Raw genomic sequence first — 19,236 nt, 5'->3', positions numbered from 1 at the left:
TGTTTATAAAACACTAAACAAAATTTTTAAAAATGTTTCGTTCCTATTCTTATTTTTACTTAAAATCATGTTATATGCGATAACTGCTTATTTAAAAGTTTTTTCAAAATAAAAAAGTAATGTCTTACAATTAAAATGTTAGATGGTCTCTTATCACCAATTGTGGTTAAGTAGCCCGAAATAAAAAAAAACATACAGAAAGCAGGGTATTTAAATAGCTTTAAACGTTTCAAATAAGACTATTGTACAATAGCCAAACCGGAAAAATAAATTGCATTAATTTGTTCTGCGATTGACAACATATGCTTTGCGATTAGCTGCATAATTGTAATGCCAGTTTAAATATTAAATTAATGTGCCCAAAAGCTCACAAAAACTTTATAGATTTTTTAGAATGTCAAGTATTAAAATATTGTGTTCAACTAGGTTTTACTTATTTTGGGTTGGAATCCTAATTATTTATTGTGCAAGCACTACGTTTTATGAAATAGTTTTCCAAACAAAACACTTCAGAAAGGTCAAACATAACTTTCTAGTTAATGAAGAAAAGTCGGTAGGATTAAAATTAGACAGTTTACCATACATTAAACTAGATAAGTCCAAGCTGCTTTATGTCTCACTAGGAGGGGGAACTAATAACCAATACCTTGAGTTATTTAAGGCAATTTATATGGCAATTCATTTGAACAGGTATTGCCCGTACAATTCATGTTTTGATTAAAATCTGTCTAAATTAAATTGAAAATACAATTTATCGGAAATAAAACTTTATCGGTTTTTTATATTATGTTTAACAATATTATTTTTAAGAACGATTGTTATTCCTCGTTTTCACAAGCACCTTACTTCAGGAAGAGAATTTATTTCACACAAACAACGAATTAACATCAATCGACTACGTCAATTCGTAACTATAGTAACCCAGAAAGAAATGAAGAAAATTTGTGACAATAAATTTGATGCTGTTTTCTTGGTAAAACTATAGTTATAAAACAACAATTACATTTGAAAACCTTTGTCCATCTAACGTGTTATTTATTTTTTCAGCATGGTCAAATGAAAAAAAATATACAAAAACAAATCAAAAATAGAACAGGTATGGATCTTGGGCAAAATTATGTATTTCAAAGCCAAGATACCAAACTGCAAAAGCTTCCAAACGATATCTCTTTACGCGACCAGAGCACGGTGGTATATCAAATACACCATGCACTTAGTACTTACTCTAATGATATTTATAAACATTTTAATACCGATAAAAAATGTGTCGTTTTGCTCGGTGCATTAGGATCTATAGAAGTAAGATTTCCTGATATAACACCTGCGCCAGAAATACCAGAATCGTTAGATTTACTACAAATGCCAAGTTGGATGTTATTATCTCACCTGTGGAATTTTATACAGAAGCCAGAGTGCGTTGTGAATTTAGGAAAAACAATTGTTCAAAACATATTAAGTAACGTATACTATAACATAAGTTAATTTATTTTAAAATTTAATAAAATAACGCAGTATGGGCTTTAAGATATGGAAATAACGAATATATCTGTGGTCGAATCAACTTAACCCAAAATAACTTGTCCAATGCATGTTGATTAAGGAACGCCATATATAGCAGTTCATTGGAGATACAATTATGAATGGATGATGAACCAAAGATATGAGAATTACAAAAAAATAGTGGAGAAGGTCACAAGCAATATATTTGTGCTCGGATTGTCTAAATCACTAACAAACAAAAGGGTATGCATAATAGAGTAGCTAAAAAATGTAATTTGAAAAATAACCTGCAAGATTATGTGCTTAAAGACCATAAAAAGTAACAATATTTTTATTTAGAAAGCGTTAAACAACAATACCAATATAAACACCAAGACAATTTATCTTGCATTCCCTCCAAGCCTAAGCGAAATGATGACGAAAGTTACACGTGGTTTAAATGAGCTGGGTTACCGGGTGTTAAATATTACCCACGTAATGTCGTTACTTCGTGAAAAACCAGCATGCCTAAACGAGGTCGAGGACTATGGCGATTTTTTGTCTTTGCTTGAAGTCGAAATTTGCACCCAAAGTTATTGGTTTTATCACTCAATAAGATCAACTTGGTCCAAATATGTGTTATATGATAGACACGCATTAGGAATTCAAAGAGATACGCCTAATATAGAATTTATTGGAAATGAAAAAAGCGATTTACGTGAATAAAATATTTTTAATATTGATTAACTACTTATATATTTAATTATTGTAATACGCATTCTGCTTGTATAAAAGAATTATTAAAAACATAACCTTGAATATCACTACCTAAGCATGTAATCACCTAAACAAAATGATTTGATAATAGAGTATGTTGAATCAAATTAATTTAGTTATTATTATCATATCTTTAATGATCAAGCCCACCTTTCATAAATGCTTTGTATTTTTTTTGAAGAGTTGCACATTGCAATTTATTATTGTTAGAAATCTTAGACTTCGAAACATATTGTTATTGTCAATATTATTATTATTCTTTTTATTATTCTTAATCATCCGAATTTTGTTTAAAATAACTTTTAATTTTATATATTAAGTTCTAAAATTTTGGTACGTTGTTTATAATAATACTGTGTTCCAATATTAATATTATTTAAAAACTAATTTTTGATTGTTTATTTTATTTAAATACTTGTTTATTTATTAAAACTTCAATATCAATTTAATGCCTTAACAAGTAATGCCAATAAGTAAAAAATGTGTTAAAATTTTAACTATTTTTGTTAGAGGGGAGGCAAAGACCCCCCGTTTAGTCTAATTATTCACAATTTAATATCTCATTTATTAAGTTATGTTATATTCTTAATTAAAATTGAAGCATATTTTTTATTCTTAATAATTATTAAAAAAAATATTCAAATGATTTTGAACAATATTTTATTTATCAAATAAATCTATTTTTGCATTGCTTCATAACAATAAATTTTCCCTAATCTATTGTTTCTGCAGTATATCATACGATTTGTTATTAGTCCCGCTAGTACTCCCACTACTACTATTTCCGGTTATACCGCAATTATAGATAAGGCGAGAAGATTAATAAGTTAGATAAGTTGTTCGAGCGTCGTAAAAAATCTCTATCCCGTAGTTTGTGCTCCATTTGCGATTACGTAATGAGTTTTTTTATTTAAATCTAGTTTATATCTATATTTGCTTAAATAGATGGTAATTAAAAATGATTGAACGATTTCGAACCATATTTTATTTATCCAATAAATCTAGTTGATCTTGACATAAGTAAAGTACATTAAACCCGTAGTATCGAAATAAGGTGCATAGGTGGGCACAGTTAACCCAGAAAGTAACTTCGTTAAGTGATAATTCGTTACATAGTACATTAACTTTGTTAACGTTAATAAGTTAAATTAAACAAAATGTAACGGTAGTTATCGATAACCGTTAACGTTAAAATTTAAATAAAACAAACAAAGAAACGGCCCTATTTTTTAAAAAAACAGCAGTTTTTATCTTAGTTGATATTTTAACTACACAAACGTAAGTTTAAATGACGTTTTCAAAGCTGAAAGAATGCCCAAATAACAGCGGCCAGGTGGTGGTGGTATACATCGTTTATTGAAACGATTAAACCCAATAAACGGAAAAATAAAACATATATACTTTTATATTAACATGGTAAACTTAGCAAAAATATAAAATTAACGGACTTAATTTAACGGAAGCACAATTTAACAAAAGTTAACAGGTCCGTTAACGATTTTTAAAGTTAACTTAAAAGTTAAAGTTTATCGAAAAATTTAACTTCGTTAATTAACGATTAACGCATTAACGGTTTAGTGCCCACCTTTGATAAGGTGTAATTGCAATAATATAAATCTTTGAAACTGGTTAAGGCAGGTTTGCCAACTAAATAAAATGTTAGCAACGACAAAATTTAAAACGTTTTGGCAACCTCCTGTTTTGATTTTTTGACCAACTAATGTAAACAAAACATTATGACTTGTGACTTTCTCTTAATCATTTGTACAAAGGTTGAAGCAAGCATTTGAGCCAAGGCTGCAGTTAGGGTTTTTGTTTTCTACAAAAGTTACATACATTCTTTACATGCTTAAGTTTTCTACGTATAGTTGCGCCTTAAAATCCACCTAAATGTGTTTTAGCATTTAGTAAGTTAAAATAAAATAAAACTGATTAAAAATGGAACTAACTAAAACTGAGATACTCGACCTGAATTCAAGTACATATTTTCACTATTTCAAAATTTTGCTGTACACTACCTTTTGGGCTGGTTTTATTTTATATATACTAAAATTTGCAAGCAGGTATGAAATGTAGCCTACATTATGATAATTTGTGTTAAGAAACTAATAGCTTAGATTTATATGCTGATTATTAATAAAACTTATTTTTAACTATGCATTGATAGAAAACAATTGATAATTTGCAAAATTACTAGTGTGAACTAATTATTTGTGTTTAGACTATGGAAATTTTATGTTTTTCGCATGAATCTTCGCAAAGATTGGCCTGGGCCAAAGTGCCATTGGTTTTGGGGTCACCTTGGCCAGGTAATTCACATCTTTTTTTTTCTAAACAAATTTTAATTTTTGTTTTATATCTTTCAAAGTTGTAGCTAGTTTATTTTATATTTAGGTAACCAAAGGCAATACCGACCCAGGAAAATTTATTCCTTATTTTACTGAAAAGGAAAAACAATTTCCGATTGGATTTACTATTTATCCAGGACCCTTTAATTGTTTTGTTGCCATTCACCACCCTGAACTTATCAAACTGGTGTTGGGTGCCTCAGGTAATATATAACTTTTGTATTTTAAAATATTAGGTCCCTTTTTCTGTAAATGTTAAAACACCTTATATTTGCCATTATGATTTTATTGATTTTTTAGCATCTGAAGCTCCAAAATCAAGACAAGGTTATGGCAGTCTTATTCCATGGCTTGGTAATATATTTTTGTTACTTATATAGGAAAATACTTTGGTAACTGTTGTTCTGTGCTTTCAAGTTATAGTAATATATGACATTTTCGTATGCAAAATAATTTAAATTTAACTCATTTTGGTTGTTTTTAATAAAGATTAATTGGTTTAGGACGAGGTTTATTGGTGCTTAATAACAAAGAATGGTTTCGCCATCGAAGGCTTTTAACCTCTGCTTTCCACTTTGAAATTTTAAAACCTTACATTGAAATCATGAACAACAGTTCTACTACAATGGTGGTAAGTTGGTATTATTTTTTTTTATTTAATTGCACAGTTAAGTGTTGATTTATATTACTAAAGTGCTTAATTATTTTTTGATATGTTTCTTTTGTAAGGTACCTTTTATTTTTATGTTTTTTTCAAGTGTCAAAATTTTTAAGAATGTTATTGTTATTTAGGATAAATGGTTACAATGGACTGAGAATTGTGATAGCAAAAGTATTGAAGTTTTTCAGCAAAGTAGTCTTATGACCCTTGACACAATACTCCAGGCCTTAATGAGCTACAAGTCTAATTGTCAAAATGAAAAGTAACCTAAATCTAATTGTCAAAATAAAAAGTAACCTAAGTTTATTTACTTTATTTTTTAAAGTTTTAATACACTGTGCACACATATTTAAACATTAAATGAGTGTTGTTATGTTAAAGATTTAACTAAAATATTTCGAAATCTGACACCTAGCTTTTAAAAGTTTACTTTCGCGGTTGAGCGTGGTTTTAATAAATATATATAATAAAATATAATAATTTTTTTTGTAAATATTTTAAATTGTTTTTAGAAAAAACAACTACATCAGTTCAATTTTAAGCCTCTCAACTTTACTTATCAATCGGCAGCGTGATAAAAATCTTCTTCACCGAATCGATCACTTTTACAACAAAAGGTTTCACTTAATACCTAATTATCATTAAAATTCATTAAATTTATTAATGTATATACTTTAATTATTATCTTCTTTTTAAGTTTTATTTTTATGATTTTATTTTTTTAAGTGATCAAGGAAAACAGTTTAAAGAAGCATGCGACAGGGTTCATCATTTCTCAGAATCTGTGATTGCAAAAAGAAAAAATGAAACAGAAGAGGAAAAAGCAAAGCGAGAATATCTTGACTTTCTCGACATGCTTTTACAAGCCAAGGTAATGTCATTTTTGTCAATTGGTTAAATTTCCGAAATTAAGCTAAAAATCCTTTCAAAATCCAGAATCAAATTTGAGTATTTAGGATTGTAATACATTCGTAAAACAATTTAAGTGTTTCTTCTGGTATGAAAGCATGAAAAAATAAAATCTAAATTAAATTTTTTTTTGTGCATCTAGGATGAAAGTGGAAAAGGACTAACTGACAGCGAGATAAGAGCAGAGGTTGATACATTTATGTTTGAAGGTCATGACACAACTGCCAGTGGTCTGGCATGGTCACTTTACTGTTTGGCTTGTAATCCGGGACACCAAACCAAATGTTATGAAGAAATCAAAGAGGCAATGGGTGAAAGAAAATATGTAAAATGGTAATTTTAAGGAAATCTTGATCATGCATACAACTTCTTTAGGTTTTCCGAAAAAATAATAAAATAAAATGTCACGACTTTATTAATTGTAGGAATGATCTTCCCAAGTTACACCATCTTTCAAGGTGTATAAAGGAAAGTTTAAGAATTTATCCTCCTGTTCCCGCAGTAACCAGACAACTCAACAAAGATATTCACTTCAAGGGAAAGACTTTGTTAAAAGGTAAAAACAATTTTTGTCAATCAATTTGTACGAGAATTTATAGCTGTTTATTTTAGCTTTTTAGCAAAAAGTAAATTAAAATGTAAAACTAAGACTTTTATTAACTGTTTATAGAACAACATATATTCATTTTCTATAAACTATAGCTTTGGTGATATTAAGTGATTTAAACTTAGACCATTTGTGTCTGATTTAAGGCACTTTGGTACAAATTTCAATGATTGGGTCACAGAGGCATGTCGAATTTTGGAAGAATCCCCAAAAGTTTGATCCAGATCGATTTAATGTGGACAGTGTTTCAAGACGACATAGTCATGCTCATGTACCTTTCTCTGCAGGTCACAGGTACAAAGATTATCTGTTTTAAAAATTTGCACAAATGTTGTTAAAAACAAATAAATTAAGAACTTAGATTATTATGATTATAAAAAAATCTTTCATTTTCACTTCAAAAATACCAAAAAATAAACTTTTACTTTTTAGGAATTGTATTGGACAGAATTTCGCTTTGAACGAGATCAAGATAGCATTAGTGCATGCCATTCAAAACTTTAAATTTTCTGTAGACCCAGATCACAAAATTGTCAGATGTAACGAAATTGTTTATCGCACACGTGGTGGCTTATACTTAATCACTGAACGACGGGCTAATGTTTAAATATGGGCCAACTATTTTTGTTATGTAGTTTGCTAATTTTTGCCATCATAATTCAAGCCACTTATTTATAATTATTTTATGTTCTGTATGCAATTTTTGTGTGTGTTTAATAAAACTTAAAATTATGTAAACTTAAAATTTGTTATTATGTGTTGAAGTGTTAAAATGATGCAAAATAAAGTGTGCTCAGTCATGCGTTGTGTAATATTTAAGGTGTTGTTTTCCTTGAATATATGTACATATTTTTGGTAGTAAGGCATTTAGCGAGAGTCAAACCAAAGACACCTACATTTACAGCAAAGCGATTTTCTCAAATTAACAAAGAAGTACTAAAAATTAACATATACGTCTTCACACAAAAAGCTTTTTTGTGGAAAAAAATGCTCAAATAAAGAAAAATAAAAAAGGTAACTCAGTTTTATATATTAAGACACCAGACACGAGCCTTTACTTTTAATTTAAAAAATTAAATATTTAATTACAAACAACTGGCGGAAACCAAATAATTTTGAATTGTAAAAACGTAGCTAACGAATTCACGACTGTCAATGAACGACTAGTTAATTATTCACGAGATTCCAAAAGATTGTTTAAAGTAGAACACAATTTTCCCAGCTTACAATTTTCTTAAAAAGTGTTTAAACCACAACCAGACTGCGTAGGAAAAAAAGAGAAAGCGGTTTTCGATGTCTAACTACGATGGCGGGACATCAATTGGAAAATCGCGTTAAGTCTATTTATTTACGAGGCATATTCTATAGAAGTATAAGACTGTAGTCGCTTTTAGGCCTATACGGGCACAAAGCGTAGGTAAATTCACTTCGTATGTATTTGTTTAAAAAGTATAATGTTCTGACCTAAAAGGTTAGTCGAAATTACGATAACTGTATCAAAATTATTTCAATCGAAGTTTTAAATTGGACCGTTTTGATGTCAAAGCGAAGTATTAGGTTACAACAAGATGTCATATATAGTTAGTTAGTAGCACAAAATTTAACTTAGCTTATGATAGTATAAAGTTTCGGTAATTCGAATAAATTGAAATAAAATTTGTTTTGAATTTAAATCGGTTAAATATGTAGCCAGTTATTATCGAACAAGTACTTTCAATTGTAAATTCAGACATGTCGAATATTACAACTAATGCCCACCCACTGTGGATTATCTTATGCTAAGAGTATAATAAGACTTATAAAAAAAATGAGATTAAACATTAACTACTAAACTTAACCTGTTTACTTATAAGCACTTGAGTTTTATTTTCAAGTTAAATGAAGTTAAGTTATAGATTTGAGGTCAGACGTGTTTGTTGTTGTTTAACACCACACTGCCAGTATTGCAAGTTGTTCGTAATTTTTTTTATATAAATCTAAAGAAAGGGCTACAAAATTTTAGATTTCTAAGTTTTAATCCGCTTGCAAGAAAGCATTTGGCAAGGTTAGATGTTAAACACGAAAGTATATTTCGTGTTCATCAAGTTAGGTAAAGTCTGCATAGACACAATTTATTACAAGGACACATATCCAAAGTGCTGAAGTTTAGCAAAAAATAATAAAATACGCAATACTGAATTTGTTTTGTTTTAAATGTAGATCTATCAAACAAAATCTACAATAAAGAGAACGTTTATCGTTTGGCTTAATAAGGAGCGGCAATACTAATGTTAATAGGAAGGGCGTAACAAATGTTGATTGATGAAAAAACATTGATTTTCGTACGTCTCCGCCACATGTCATATATACGGCGTAAACTGAAGATATTTTTACGGCCGTTATACGAAATGAATTAATTGCTGGCCGTATTTTGGGCATCGTGACTACGTTTTATGTTTTATAGCGTCTCATTAACGGCCTATTAGACGAACACAAAGAGCTCGTTGTCGAAAACCGAATAAGGAAAATACAAAAACGAGGTTTAAGAGTTTGTGGGGAAAGTGGTCAGTTTTTAAATCGCCAAACAATTCAGTTACGGATCATTTGAACTCAGTAACGCTAAAATCACACGTAAGCTGTTAACAACAATCTCTAAAAACCAATATAAAATTTCATATTTCAAAAAATCATCTTAGGAGAAATTTAAAACCCTTTTTACATTTTATATTTTAGTTTTTTTCATATAAAATTCAGCACCAAAATCAGAAAAATTTTAACAACTAATTTAATATGTTTACACTCACTCAAAAATAATAAAGATTTTAAAATGATAAAGTTTTCAACATTGTAGACAGACTTCAACCGAGCGGCCATATTTAGGTAAACGTGAGTGCTTAGTCTACGAGACAAGACCAGTTAGTCATTTTTAAATAGTCGTATCTAAACATAAATTCAAAGTAGTGTATACCACAATATTGATAACGTCCATTAGGCTGATCCCTTACGTTTCCTTGTTAAAAGATTTTTACTTACTTACATCAAATTTTTAAACAAAGAAAAAATATTTTTTAAAACAGGATCTTCGCTTTACGATTAATAAAGTATAGAGAAAATCCTATTAGTTTAAATCAAGCCGTTTAGCAACAGTTTACATATTTTTAGACAAATTCAGTTTAAGTAAAACCGATCAATATTTAATTTTCACAAACTTGTTTGATTTACAGGGAACTAAGTGTAGTGTATATTAAAGTTTAAAAATGGATTTAAAATACTTCACTATTCTAACTGCCGCCTTGTTTTTAGTTGTTGCCATTCAAGAAGCGCAGGTAACTAATATATTAAAAACTTACGTATTTCACCTACAGCGTTATTTTATTAATAATTCATAACTGTAATTTTAAAATATAAATAAATTATGCAGAATATGTTTTTTAACATGGTGCTACTAAGAACATTTTTAAAATAACAATAATAGTAGGTTTTAGCGTTGTATAAAATGCTTAAAAATTTAGTTTTTGCTTCCTAAATGCTTTATTTATATAGCTTATGTCAAAACAAAAAAAAACCTATAGTTATTTATTTCATTACGTCATTTTGTGGGAAAAGTGGTTTTGACAAAACTTGGCACTAACATGCACTTTGAAGCAAGCAAATCAGGATAAAACATATGAAATTACAGCTGTAAATACACGTGTTTAGCAATGGATACTTTTCGCCTTAACGTAATTGAAGCTTTCAACAAAATTATATAAACCACACAATTACGGTTAATCCATGAAAAATATATAATCATTTTTGGCCGAAAAAACTGTAATTTAATCAGCTCAATTATAAAAGTAATATTTAAATATCATTTTAAACCAATATACGTATATATGGGTGGCCTGAAAGTACTTCAAATTAAAAAACTTAAACTGGCAACGATAAAAAACAGACTTTACTCCTGAAGTAACCACAATCAACGCCCGGTTTAGTAGGATATAGTTAATTACGTCATCCGATATTTACGGACAACGAAAATGTTATTCGCCAAAGGCTCTTAAGCCATTAAACTTATGACCACAACCAAGTACCGTATACATACATATAACTTAAAACTTATGTTATGGTCTCTTGTAACATTTTTAACAAATATCAATATTGACTATAGTTCATAATTTTTTTTTTGTATTTAAACTTCATTGTAATTAAATTTTAAACTATTTAATTATCGATTATTTTATAATACTAAAAGCCTATAAAATAAATTAATACTGTTGTTTCGATAACATGACCCATATACCAATTTTAATATGTTTTTAAAGGGTCTTTATAAGTAAAGTTGTTTTAGTATCTGGTTTTTTGATGATAGTTACACTAATTTAATAATATTTGCTTTTAATTTTAGGCAAAAAAGAAAAGATCTTACACACAAATTGAATATAATTTGATGTCTGATGAACGTAAGTGTATTTATTTTGATGTTTGGTAACTTTCGTGTGAATGTTATAGTTACTTATATTCTTTTATATTTGTTTCGTAAATAACTTATGTTTAATAGTAATATAAAACCAACATTTAAAAAAATTTTTGAGCTAAAATTGTTATTGCAAACTAAGTAGAAATGCTGCTGTATTTAATAAACACAAGAGCATGTACATTACGGAAAACCTAAAATGTTGTTAATGTATACTATTTACGCACCATTAATTTTAGACAAATTCACATATTTTTAACAGATTTCTCTTTATTTTGAAAAAAAGTTGTTAACATTTTTAAGTTAAATTTACAAACTTTGATATTGCATAAAACTTTCAGCTTTCGATATTTAAATTCCAGTACAATCCCATGACGGTAAACAACCCAGGAGTAGCGCCTCGTTAGATATGCGTAGGCTGCGTAGGCGCACTGACCTTTCATATAAATAAGCAACAAAAAGAAAAAAACGTGACTTTGTGATATTTGGTATATTGTACAACAAATTTAATCCTGAGTAAATTAAAAAAGTTTAACCATTTAAGTCTACTAATTTGGGGATTTGTTTTACATATATGTATTTATAGGCGGTAGTTAAAAGTTTAAGTAACACAAGTTTAATTCAAATTTTTTTCCTATTGATTATTTTTTTTAAATTTAAACTAAGCACAGCATTATAGAAAGCGCTTTTTGACAAACTCACGCCAATAGTTTGCCACCCGCTGATAAGCTTACCATAGGAAACCGAACTGTATTAACATACTCCTGTTTCAATATAAAACTCAGCAACTTTACTAAGAAATAGCTTTCTACAAACTTATATTTATTACCGGTGTTTTATCTTCATATACATTTTAAGAACAAATTTATAGCAGGATAATAAACAACACAACAACTTTTTATAACGCTAGATAAAGTATAAACTTACTTTAAAAAATACAACAAAGATGGTTTAGTTTAAAGCTATAAGCGTACATCAAAAAAACTTAACTTCAATATTAAATTAAAAACTTACAGGTTTGTGTCAACGTCGCAAATGTGGAAAACGCCCAAAAGGTTCTTGGTGTCAGGTTATAACTGATCAAAATGGAGATAGAAAGCCAGAATGCGTTTGCCCAAAATCTTGCGACGGAGAGTAAGAACTTTATTGACTTATTCTTAATAATATTCTTCTATAGTACACTACAAGTATTAATATTAAACACAACAACTATAGTCTGTATCGAAAACAAATACAAATTTATTTCGGGCTATAACATAATGGCTAAACAAAACGATTTAAAGAACTTTAAACTGATTCAGTATTGGGTTAAGGCCTCAACTACATAAACATAACTTAACGTGCTTTAATTAAGGGCAACTGTGCCGGTATGCAGCGTTTTTGGACGACAATACGACAATGAGTGCTTGATGCATGTGGAAGGATGCCGCAAGAAGAAAAACATCAAAGTGGCATATGGAGGCCCTTGCATTGGTATATGCATTTTAACATAGCCTTAGTTAACGATAATTTTTAACTACCTAATATCATTGTGTTGACAAATTTAATTTAAACCCGTACAGCATCGCAAACAAAATGCAGCAAAGAAGAATTGAGGCAATTTCCTTTTCGGTTAATGGACTGGTTTGTTCACTTAAAAGATACGGATGAATTTGGAACAATTGATCCAAGAAAATCTCTTGTAAGCACCGACTTGGATGGAAGAGCAAACGTGGCTCAGGTAAGATCAATTACTTAGCATTAAATTATCAGTTGGCTTATTTAAGTATATTATAGCCGTCAGGTAAATGCTATAATACGTTAATACCAAACCTTTTTAAGTTGACAAAATTACCCTGTTAGAATTTTTAAAGCGCAAATGTTAGTAGTATTAAAAAAAGTATTAATCCTTTTTGTTCAGTGGAAATTCGAGCAGCTTGATAAAAACAAGGATCAAAAATTATCAAGAAGAGAACTAAACCGATTCCGTTATGCTCTTATGCCTATGGAACATTGTGCCAAAAATTTCTTCAGGTAGGAAAATATTTGTGGTTAATGTTGTTAGTTAAACAACAATCTAACATGTTATAAAATCGTAAAAAAAGAATAACTTGTCTTTGACTATAGATTTACTTAGGCCCAAAAGAACTAAATAAACCCGCTCTTAATTATTTTTCTTAATTTATAATCATGAGATTATTTACAAAACTTTCTGTAATTAATACAGAAAATGTGACAGTAATAAAAACAAAAAGCTGGAAGCGTCTGAGTGGAAATATTGTCTGGTTGAAAGCGGTTGGAACTGGTATACAAATCGCTTGGGTAAGTGATAAAATATACGTTAGTAGTTAGATTTTCCGAAACCGAAAGACAACTTTAGGTGAAAATGGAAGTGTTTAAAAGCCACAAATGTGGGCTTAAAACAAAAAAATATGTCTCTACGATTGAACGAAGTTAGTTCATTATTATTGTGTTGTATTGTTAAAATTCAGCTTAATAACCAATATTATGTGGATAATACTTTTGGTAATTTAAACTAATTTAACGTTATATTTTTATTGTAGCTGAAGTTGAACTGGACGGGCATGACAAGGAATCAAGATTAGAAATTTTATAAACAAAATGTCTAAACAAACCATATCAGCATATTTTTATTATCATTAAACTCTTGTATAAATGTATTATTGACCTTCACATTGTGTTACATTTTTACTATATACTTGTGCTTTTGTAATGCATTTATATGATCATATATTTTTAATTTATATCACCTACCAACGCCTAACTGAAAAAATATTGTTGTACTTACATATTTGGTCATTCCACAGTTTGCTTTTTAGTGGTTGCGTTATTTAAAATAACAAGGTGGAATTTATTTAATAATTATTTAACTAAAATGCAACAGCTACTGTTAATAAACCAAGATCACATTATTTTGAATATTTTTATTATTATTTCCTGGGAAAATCGTACAACTTTTTATCATAGAGTTAAAGGCTAAATAAAGAAATATCAAAACTAGGCACTTTGTGCAACATTTTTTTCCTGTAATTTAGTTGCAATTACATACTTGTAAACCAATATTTAACTTAAACAAACTATATATTTACCAAAAAAAACACATTTGTGGAACATTTCAAAGGGCGATAACTGACAAGGGGTTTTAAAAATTGAACTTACAGGAATAGTTCAAATAACAGGCATTGCCAAACAGATACAGTATAATATTCAATTAAAAAGGGACAATAAATGGGTTAGTTAATAAGAAAAAAAAACAAATGCAGAATTACAGAACTGCTAATAAAGTATAAATATATTTCAAATTGAGTTGACAAACTTTTTAACCACAAATTCATTTTAAGCATTTAAAAAGCACACAAATAATCAAAGTAAACTTTTTCATTACCTAATTTAGCAATTACAGAATGGCCCAATATATGGTATGCTGTTATCAATTTTTTCATATTAGCATGGTGTACCTTTTTAACTTCTTTAAATTTAAACAAATTTAAGTAGTTGTGTTTTTAAACCATTTAAATTGCTTCAAACTTGCAACCGTAACGACAATCTTAAGTAAGTCATATTTAAATAAATCAAGAAATGTGTTCAAACAGATTTGGTCATTGGTAAAAAAAATATCACTTTAATAAACAGGAAATAATTGCTAATTGGTCATTATTAAACGGAGACAAAAAAAGTCACTAATTAAAATATAAAATGGCTACAAAACAGTTTGAAACTGTTTATAAAAAAATCGACCATGTTTGGTTAAAATAAGTCTTTGGAAGACAAAACAATTTGATTTTAAACAGAATAAAAACGACAGATTAAACCCATGATTTAAAGGGTAAAGTGCTTAATTTATAATAAAGATATAAAACATTTATTAAAACCTACATATCAAAAAAAAAAAAAAATTAAAAAAAAATTTTCGATAAGAAATTTTTCCTGCTAAGATGCTAAAAATCGCTCTTGAAGAAATTTAAAAACACCCTAAATAAAAATAAATACGTCATTATTTTTTTTTTGGAGGTAGCATAAATTGGCTGTAGTAAACAATGTTAAGTTTTCAACTATTTCAAATAAATTTCAAGTACACATATAGCCAAAATCCTACTGACTAAATATAACAACCAAGTGGTAAGAACACTTGCTACATCACACATGAGGTCGTGGGTTTAATTCCCACCGATCTTATTCTGTAGCACCCTTGGGTAAGGCCCTATAAATGGTATGAACTCCTGCTGAGCCAGCTCTAATCAAGCAGTACAATTATCCGGCGATTATAATCTATAGTATCCCAAACTGCCACAAGCAACTCAAGACTGGGTCGGAGTAACTGATGTTTTATGTTAAAGTCGTGCATTCGACTTTCCCACATCGAGGATAATAATATATACAAAAAAAAAAAATTACCATCTTAAACTGTTATTAGTCAATAGGAGTTAAAAATATACGAATCACTAAAATTAGAATTATTTAAAATAATACTTACTTGAAGAAGTTACGTTAATGTGATCTTAGTTGGTAGGATCTGCTGGTCCATGTTGTGAGTTAGAAGAATGCGAGTCCTTAAAAACAATTTATTCAAAAGTATAACTGATAATATCAAGATGATTTTTGTTTATAAGGAAATAACTATAAATTTTTTTAAAAGTTTTTGTGGCTAATCAAATGCTTTTTACCAGGAGAATCAAGTAATTAATACTATACAACTGCTATAACTTCAAAACAACTGCATAATTTAATAAAAGAAGGCATCTACCTGCATTGAGCGTGAATGTCTAAAACTGGGTCCTTGACTTTGTGAAGATTGTACAGGAGCAGTTTGTAGAGCGCGGTTGGTTTGTTGGGAGGTGGGATTCTCAAAACAAAAAATAATTATTTTTTGCCTTATACACAGGATAGTTTTTTATTTTAATTGTAAAAATTCTCGTTTTTTTTTTTAGACTCATTTTTATATTTGAAAATTAACTTTAAAAAAAAATATATATATATACAGTAACAGAAGAAAGTTAAAAGATGTCATTTTTAACATGTTTAATAAATAAAAAAATACTTGTTGATAAGTTTGCATGTTGTTGTCAGTGAATCCAATGTGTAGTCGTGGTCTAGTTTGGTTTGCATGTGGTCTTTGAATCTCCCCTTTAATACCAAATACACTATTTTTAATTTAAAAATCATTTAAACAGTAAAATACAATACAAGACAAGTTATTATTTATTAGACAAAAATGTGTCTAATCTCTTAGTCCTGCTTTGCAAATTAATATTCGTTTAAATTACCTTGATACGGGGTAGTGTTCCGCTGATGAGTTTGAGGAAATGTGCTACTAGGTTGAGAGGATTTAACTGGGTAGGAGGGTCTTGGTTGTGCATGGGTGTCTGCGTATCTTCGTGGTGGATAACCCTGGTTTTGTGGTGGTTGTTGAAAGTATTCTTGTTGATGTTGTGAATGATGATGTTGCGGCGGTGAAGTTGAATAGAAATTTCCTGGTTGATTGTTCCTGTGTGATCTATATTTTTGAAGTTCTTCGACAGCTTTTTGTTTTTCTTGTCGTTCTTCATTAAAGTCATCTTCGAAAGTTTTGCTTTGTAGTAGGTAAGCTTTAAACTCGTTATCTTAAAAATTCATAAGGTTTCAAAATGACACCAAAAAATGACAACATGCTGTCTTTATTGTTTAGTATGTTATCTAAAAAAAAATATTACCCTTCTCCGTTTTAAGTTGGTTAATTTGTTTATGGAGAGATTCTATTTCTTCATGAAGCTGACTTCGTGTCTTTTCGGTCAGTTTCTAACAAATTTATTTAAAATTGTTTTAGTGAATTTACTGTTAAAAAAATATTTATTTTCAAAAACATGTAATACTGCTAAGATCAAAATTTAAATACAATTAATAATGTTAGACCTTGTTTGTAGCCAATTCTTCTTCCTTTTTACAAAGTTTGGATTTTAACAGCTTATCATTGTTGAGTAAACTTCTGTTCTGAACTTGCACATTATCATATTGTAATTGTAAAGTTTGCAGCTTTTTTCTTAAAGTCTCGATTTCAACAGTCTGTAGCAAAGATCACATTTAAATTAAGTTAATGTTAGCAATGTTGACAGCGTGGTGTAACGGTCAGAAATTTGAATTAACCACACAAGATCCTCAGGTGATTCTAAGGCACTATAACTGGTTAAAACTTCTGCTAAGCCAACACTTTATCAGCAGTTAATTATTAGACAATTATAATAAAGCTATGGTGTTTTTCAAATCTTAAAATTAGAAAATATTTGAAACTTACGGTCTGGCATTCAATTGGTACGGCAGGAACATAATCTTCTTCTTCTTCACTCTGTTGTGGTTGGATTGATGTGGTTGGTTTTATACCGTCATTAGCTGGCAAATAGTTAAACCATATTTTACAACCCTTTTAAATTTTACCAGTTTAATACTGAATACTCGTACAGTATTTCCATTTACACAAGAAGTTTAAATTTTAGTATAACAAATCAAAAAATTTAAAATAATATATATACAATCTAAAGAACAGCAGTTTAGGAAAAGTTAATTTTCATAATCCCTACCTTCTTTTAATTTGCTGTTTTTTAATTCTTGCTGTTGTTGTTCAATGGTTTCATTTAGTGCATCACAAGAAGCCTTACATTTTCTTAGGGAAGATTCATATCGACAAATCTTAACAACACAAACAAAATTTTTAAAATTAGACAAAAATTTAAAAAACATTTAAATTTCTATAAACTTAAATCTGTACCCACAGAGAACAATTTTTTATATAAATAAGGTTAAGTTAAAAACAATAAAATTGCTATTACCATTTTGTTTTTATCTACAGCATCTTTTGATTTATTTTCCCTCAACAATGCAATTTCACGATCTTTCATTTGAAGCTGTTCTCTATATTTCTCAACCATCTGTTTTAAATTTTCAAGGTCCTACACAAATAATTACTTAAAAGTTACGCAAATATTTTTAAAAAATATTAAAATTCTTACTTATATTTATAATAGTAGTAAGATACTGAATCAGTCTTTTTTTAAACACAAAATACAGTTTAATTAATGACTTAGCAATTAGGTTGAAGTCCTAGGTCCTTGAGTAAATTAATAAAGGTTTACAGAAGAGAATTTAAAGCAACTTAAATAATTACAAATCGATTTTGTTGTTCAGTTTCAGTTTCATTTAGTTGTTGTTGCAACTCCAAATTTTTTTTTACCAGCTCCTGTGTAACTTTAGTATTTACAGAAACTGATTGGGCATTTTCATTAACTTGTTCTAAGCTCTCCTGGTTTCGTAACAAATCATATCTAAAAATAAAACTTGTGAAACAAAATATTTTTTTATTTGTTTATCCTGGGTGTGGAAAAGTCAACTTTACGACCGAAACATAGAGTAACAACTGTAACCCTGATCCTGACCCAGTTTTGAGTTGCCTTGGCAGTTTGGGACGGTGTATATCTATAATTACCCAAAATTTAAGCTTCTGATTAAGTGTTGGCTTAACAGAAGTTTATACCAGTTATAGCGCTTCACCTAAGGGTGTTACAGCATGAGAAGTGGGGATCGAACCCAGGACCTCGTGTACTAATGTAATAAAGCTGAAGCCAATTGTTTTTTTCATCATCATTAATTCATACCTGTTACATAAGTCAAGTGGTTTTTGAGCTTTCCATAATGGCCCTAATTACAACTTAAGATTATATATATATTTACATTTAATTAAGTTGTTTTATTTTATATATTTTACATAACATTACCTGGTTTGAAGTTCAGATAAAGATTCTCGTAATGTCTTTATTTCTTGTTGCTGCGTTTTAATTAGTTTTAGACACCTGCTATCAATTTCAATTTTTGGTAAATTCGCTCTACTGCTACAAGCACCTGATGAAGATGAGCCTGGATCCGTCATTTCTACAACTTATTTGTGTGAATTTCAATTGTGATAAATTCCTGAACAATTGCTTTACGATTTTTACAAACATTCCTTGGAAAATTAGTGAGGATAAAACTTTTTTCTCCTAAATGACGTCATATT

The 19,236-nt window shown here is 29.0% G+C and overlaps 3 protein-coding genes across 3 annotated transcripts; 2 read left to right on the top strand and 1 right to left on the bottom strand.

Annotated features, from left to right (window-relative positions):
• Window positions 1-4,034: 4,034 nt before the first annotated feature.
• LOC145743053 (cytochrome P450 4F2-like) lies at window positions 4,035-7,574 on the top strand. Its single transcript, XM_082560926.1, has 12 exons — window positions 4,035-4,319; window positions 4,478-4,565; window positions 4,651-4,807; window positions 4,905-4,958; window positions 5,108-5,235; window positions 5,397-5,527; window positions 5,778-5,882; window positions 5,992-6,136; window positions 6,317-6,507; window positions 6,600-6,730; window positions 6,928-7,075; window positions 7,214-7,574. The coding sequence occupies exons 1-12, from the start codon at window positions 4,195-4,197 to the stop codon at window positions 7,386-7,388; spliced, it is 1,578 nt and encodes a 525-aa protein (XP_082417052.1). The 5' UTR covers window positions 4,035-4,194; the 3' UTR covers window positions 7,389-7,574.
• Window positions 7,575-9,982: 2,408 nt separating this feature from the next.
• Window positions 9,983-14,128, top strand: LOC145742035 (SPARC-like). The gene is made up of 8 exons (XM_082559772.1): window positions 9,983-10,086; window positions 11,148-11,202; window positions 12,233-12,350; window positions 12,571-12,689; window positions 12,779-12,936; window positions 13,117-13,229; window positions 13,423-13,517; window positions 13,760-14,128. Exons 1-8 carry the CDS (start codon window positions 10,018-10,020, stop codon window positions 13,810-13,812), a joined length of 780 nt encoding a protein of 259 aa, XP_082415898.1. The 5' UTR covers window positions 9,983-10,017; the 3' UTR covers window positions 13,813-14,128.
• On the bottom strand, window positions 14,124-19,175 carry LOC145742034 (uncharacterized). The gene is made up of 12 exons (XM_082559771.1): window positions 18,959-19,175; window positions 18,352-18,508; window positions 18,017-18,136; window positions 17,768-17,876; window positions 17,485-17,579; window positions 17,106-17,255; window positions 16,907-16,991; window positions 16,481-16,816; window positions 16,255-16,340; window positions 15,961-16,059; window positions 15,691-15,766; window positions 14,124-15,188 (listed from the first exon to the last, which is right to left on the bottom strand). The coding sequence occupies exons 1-11, from the start codon at window positions 19,108-19,110 to the stop codon at window positions 15,716-15,718; spliced, it is 1,440 nt and encodes a 479-aa protein (XP_082415897.1). The 5' UTR covers window positions 19,111-19,175; the 3' UTR covers window positions 14,124-15,188; window positions 15,691-15,715.
• Between the last annotated feature and the right edge of the window lie 61 nt (window positions 19,176-19,236).

The sequence above is a fragment of the Corella eumyota genome, chromosome 2 (genome assembly GCF_963082875.1).
Source record: "Corella eumyota chromosome 2, kaCorEumy4.1, whole genome shotgun sequence".
Lineage (NCBI taxonomy): Eukaryota > Metazoa > Chordata > Ascidiacea > Phlebobranchia > Corellidae > Corella > Corella eumyota.
The sequence above is the reverse complement of the archived record's forward strand: the minus strand, read 5'-3'. Positions and strand labels throughout refer to the sequence as shown.

Excerpts from the sequence above, each read along its gene's own strand:
- LOC145743053 (XM_082560926.1), top strand. The coding sequence starts at position 4,195 with ATGGAACTAACTAAAACTGAGATACTCGACCTGAATTCAAGTACATAT. Across the intron at positions 4,320-4,477 it reads ATACTAAAATTTGCAAGCAG|ACTATGGAAATTTTATGTTT; the intron begins GTATGAAATGTA and ends ATTTGTGTTTAG. Across the intron at positions 4,959-5,107 it reads CAGTCTTATTCCATGGCTTG|GACGAGGTTTATTGGTGCTT; the intron begins GTAATATATTTT and ends TAATTGGTTTAG.
- LOC145742035 (XM_082559772.1), top strand. The coding sequence starts at position 10,018 with ATGGATTTAAAATACTTCACTATTCTAACTGCCGCCTTGTTTTTAGTT. Across the intron at positions 10,087-11,147 it reads TTGCCATTCAAGAAGCGCAG|GCAAAAAAGAAAAGATCTTA; the intron begins GTAACTAATATA and ends TTTTAATTTTAG. Across the intron at positions 12,937-13,116 it reads GAAGAGCAAACGTGGCTCAG|TGGAAATTCGAGCAGCTTGA; the intron begins GTAAGATCAATT and ends CTTTTTGTTCAG.
- LOC145742034 (XM_082559771.1), bottom strand. The coding sequence starts at position 19,110 with ATGACGGATCCAGGCTCATCTTCATCAGGTGCTTGTAGCAGTAGAGCG. Across the intron at positions 17,256-17,484 it reads TACCAATTGAATGCCAGACC|ACTGTTGAAATCGAGACTTT; the intron begins GTAAGTTTCAAA and ends TCTTTGCTACAG. Across the intron at positions 16,817-16,906 it reads CCAACTTAAAACGGAGAAGG|ATAACGAGTTTAAAGCTTAC; the intron begins GTAATATTTTTT and ends TGAATTTTTAAG.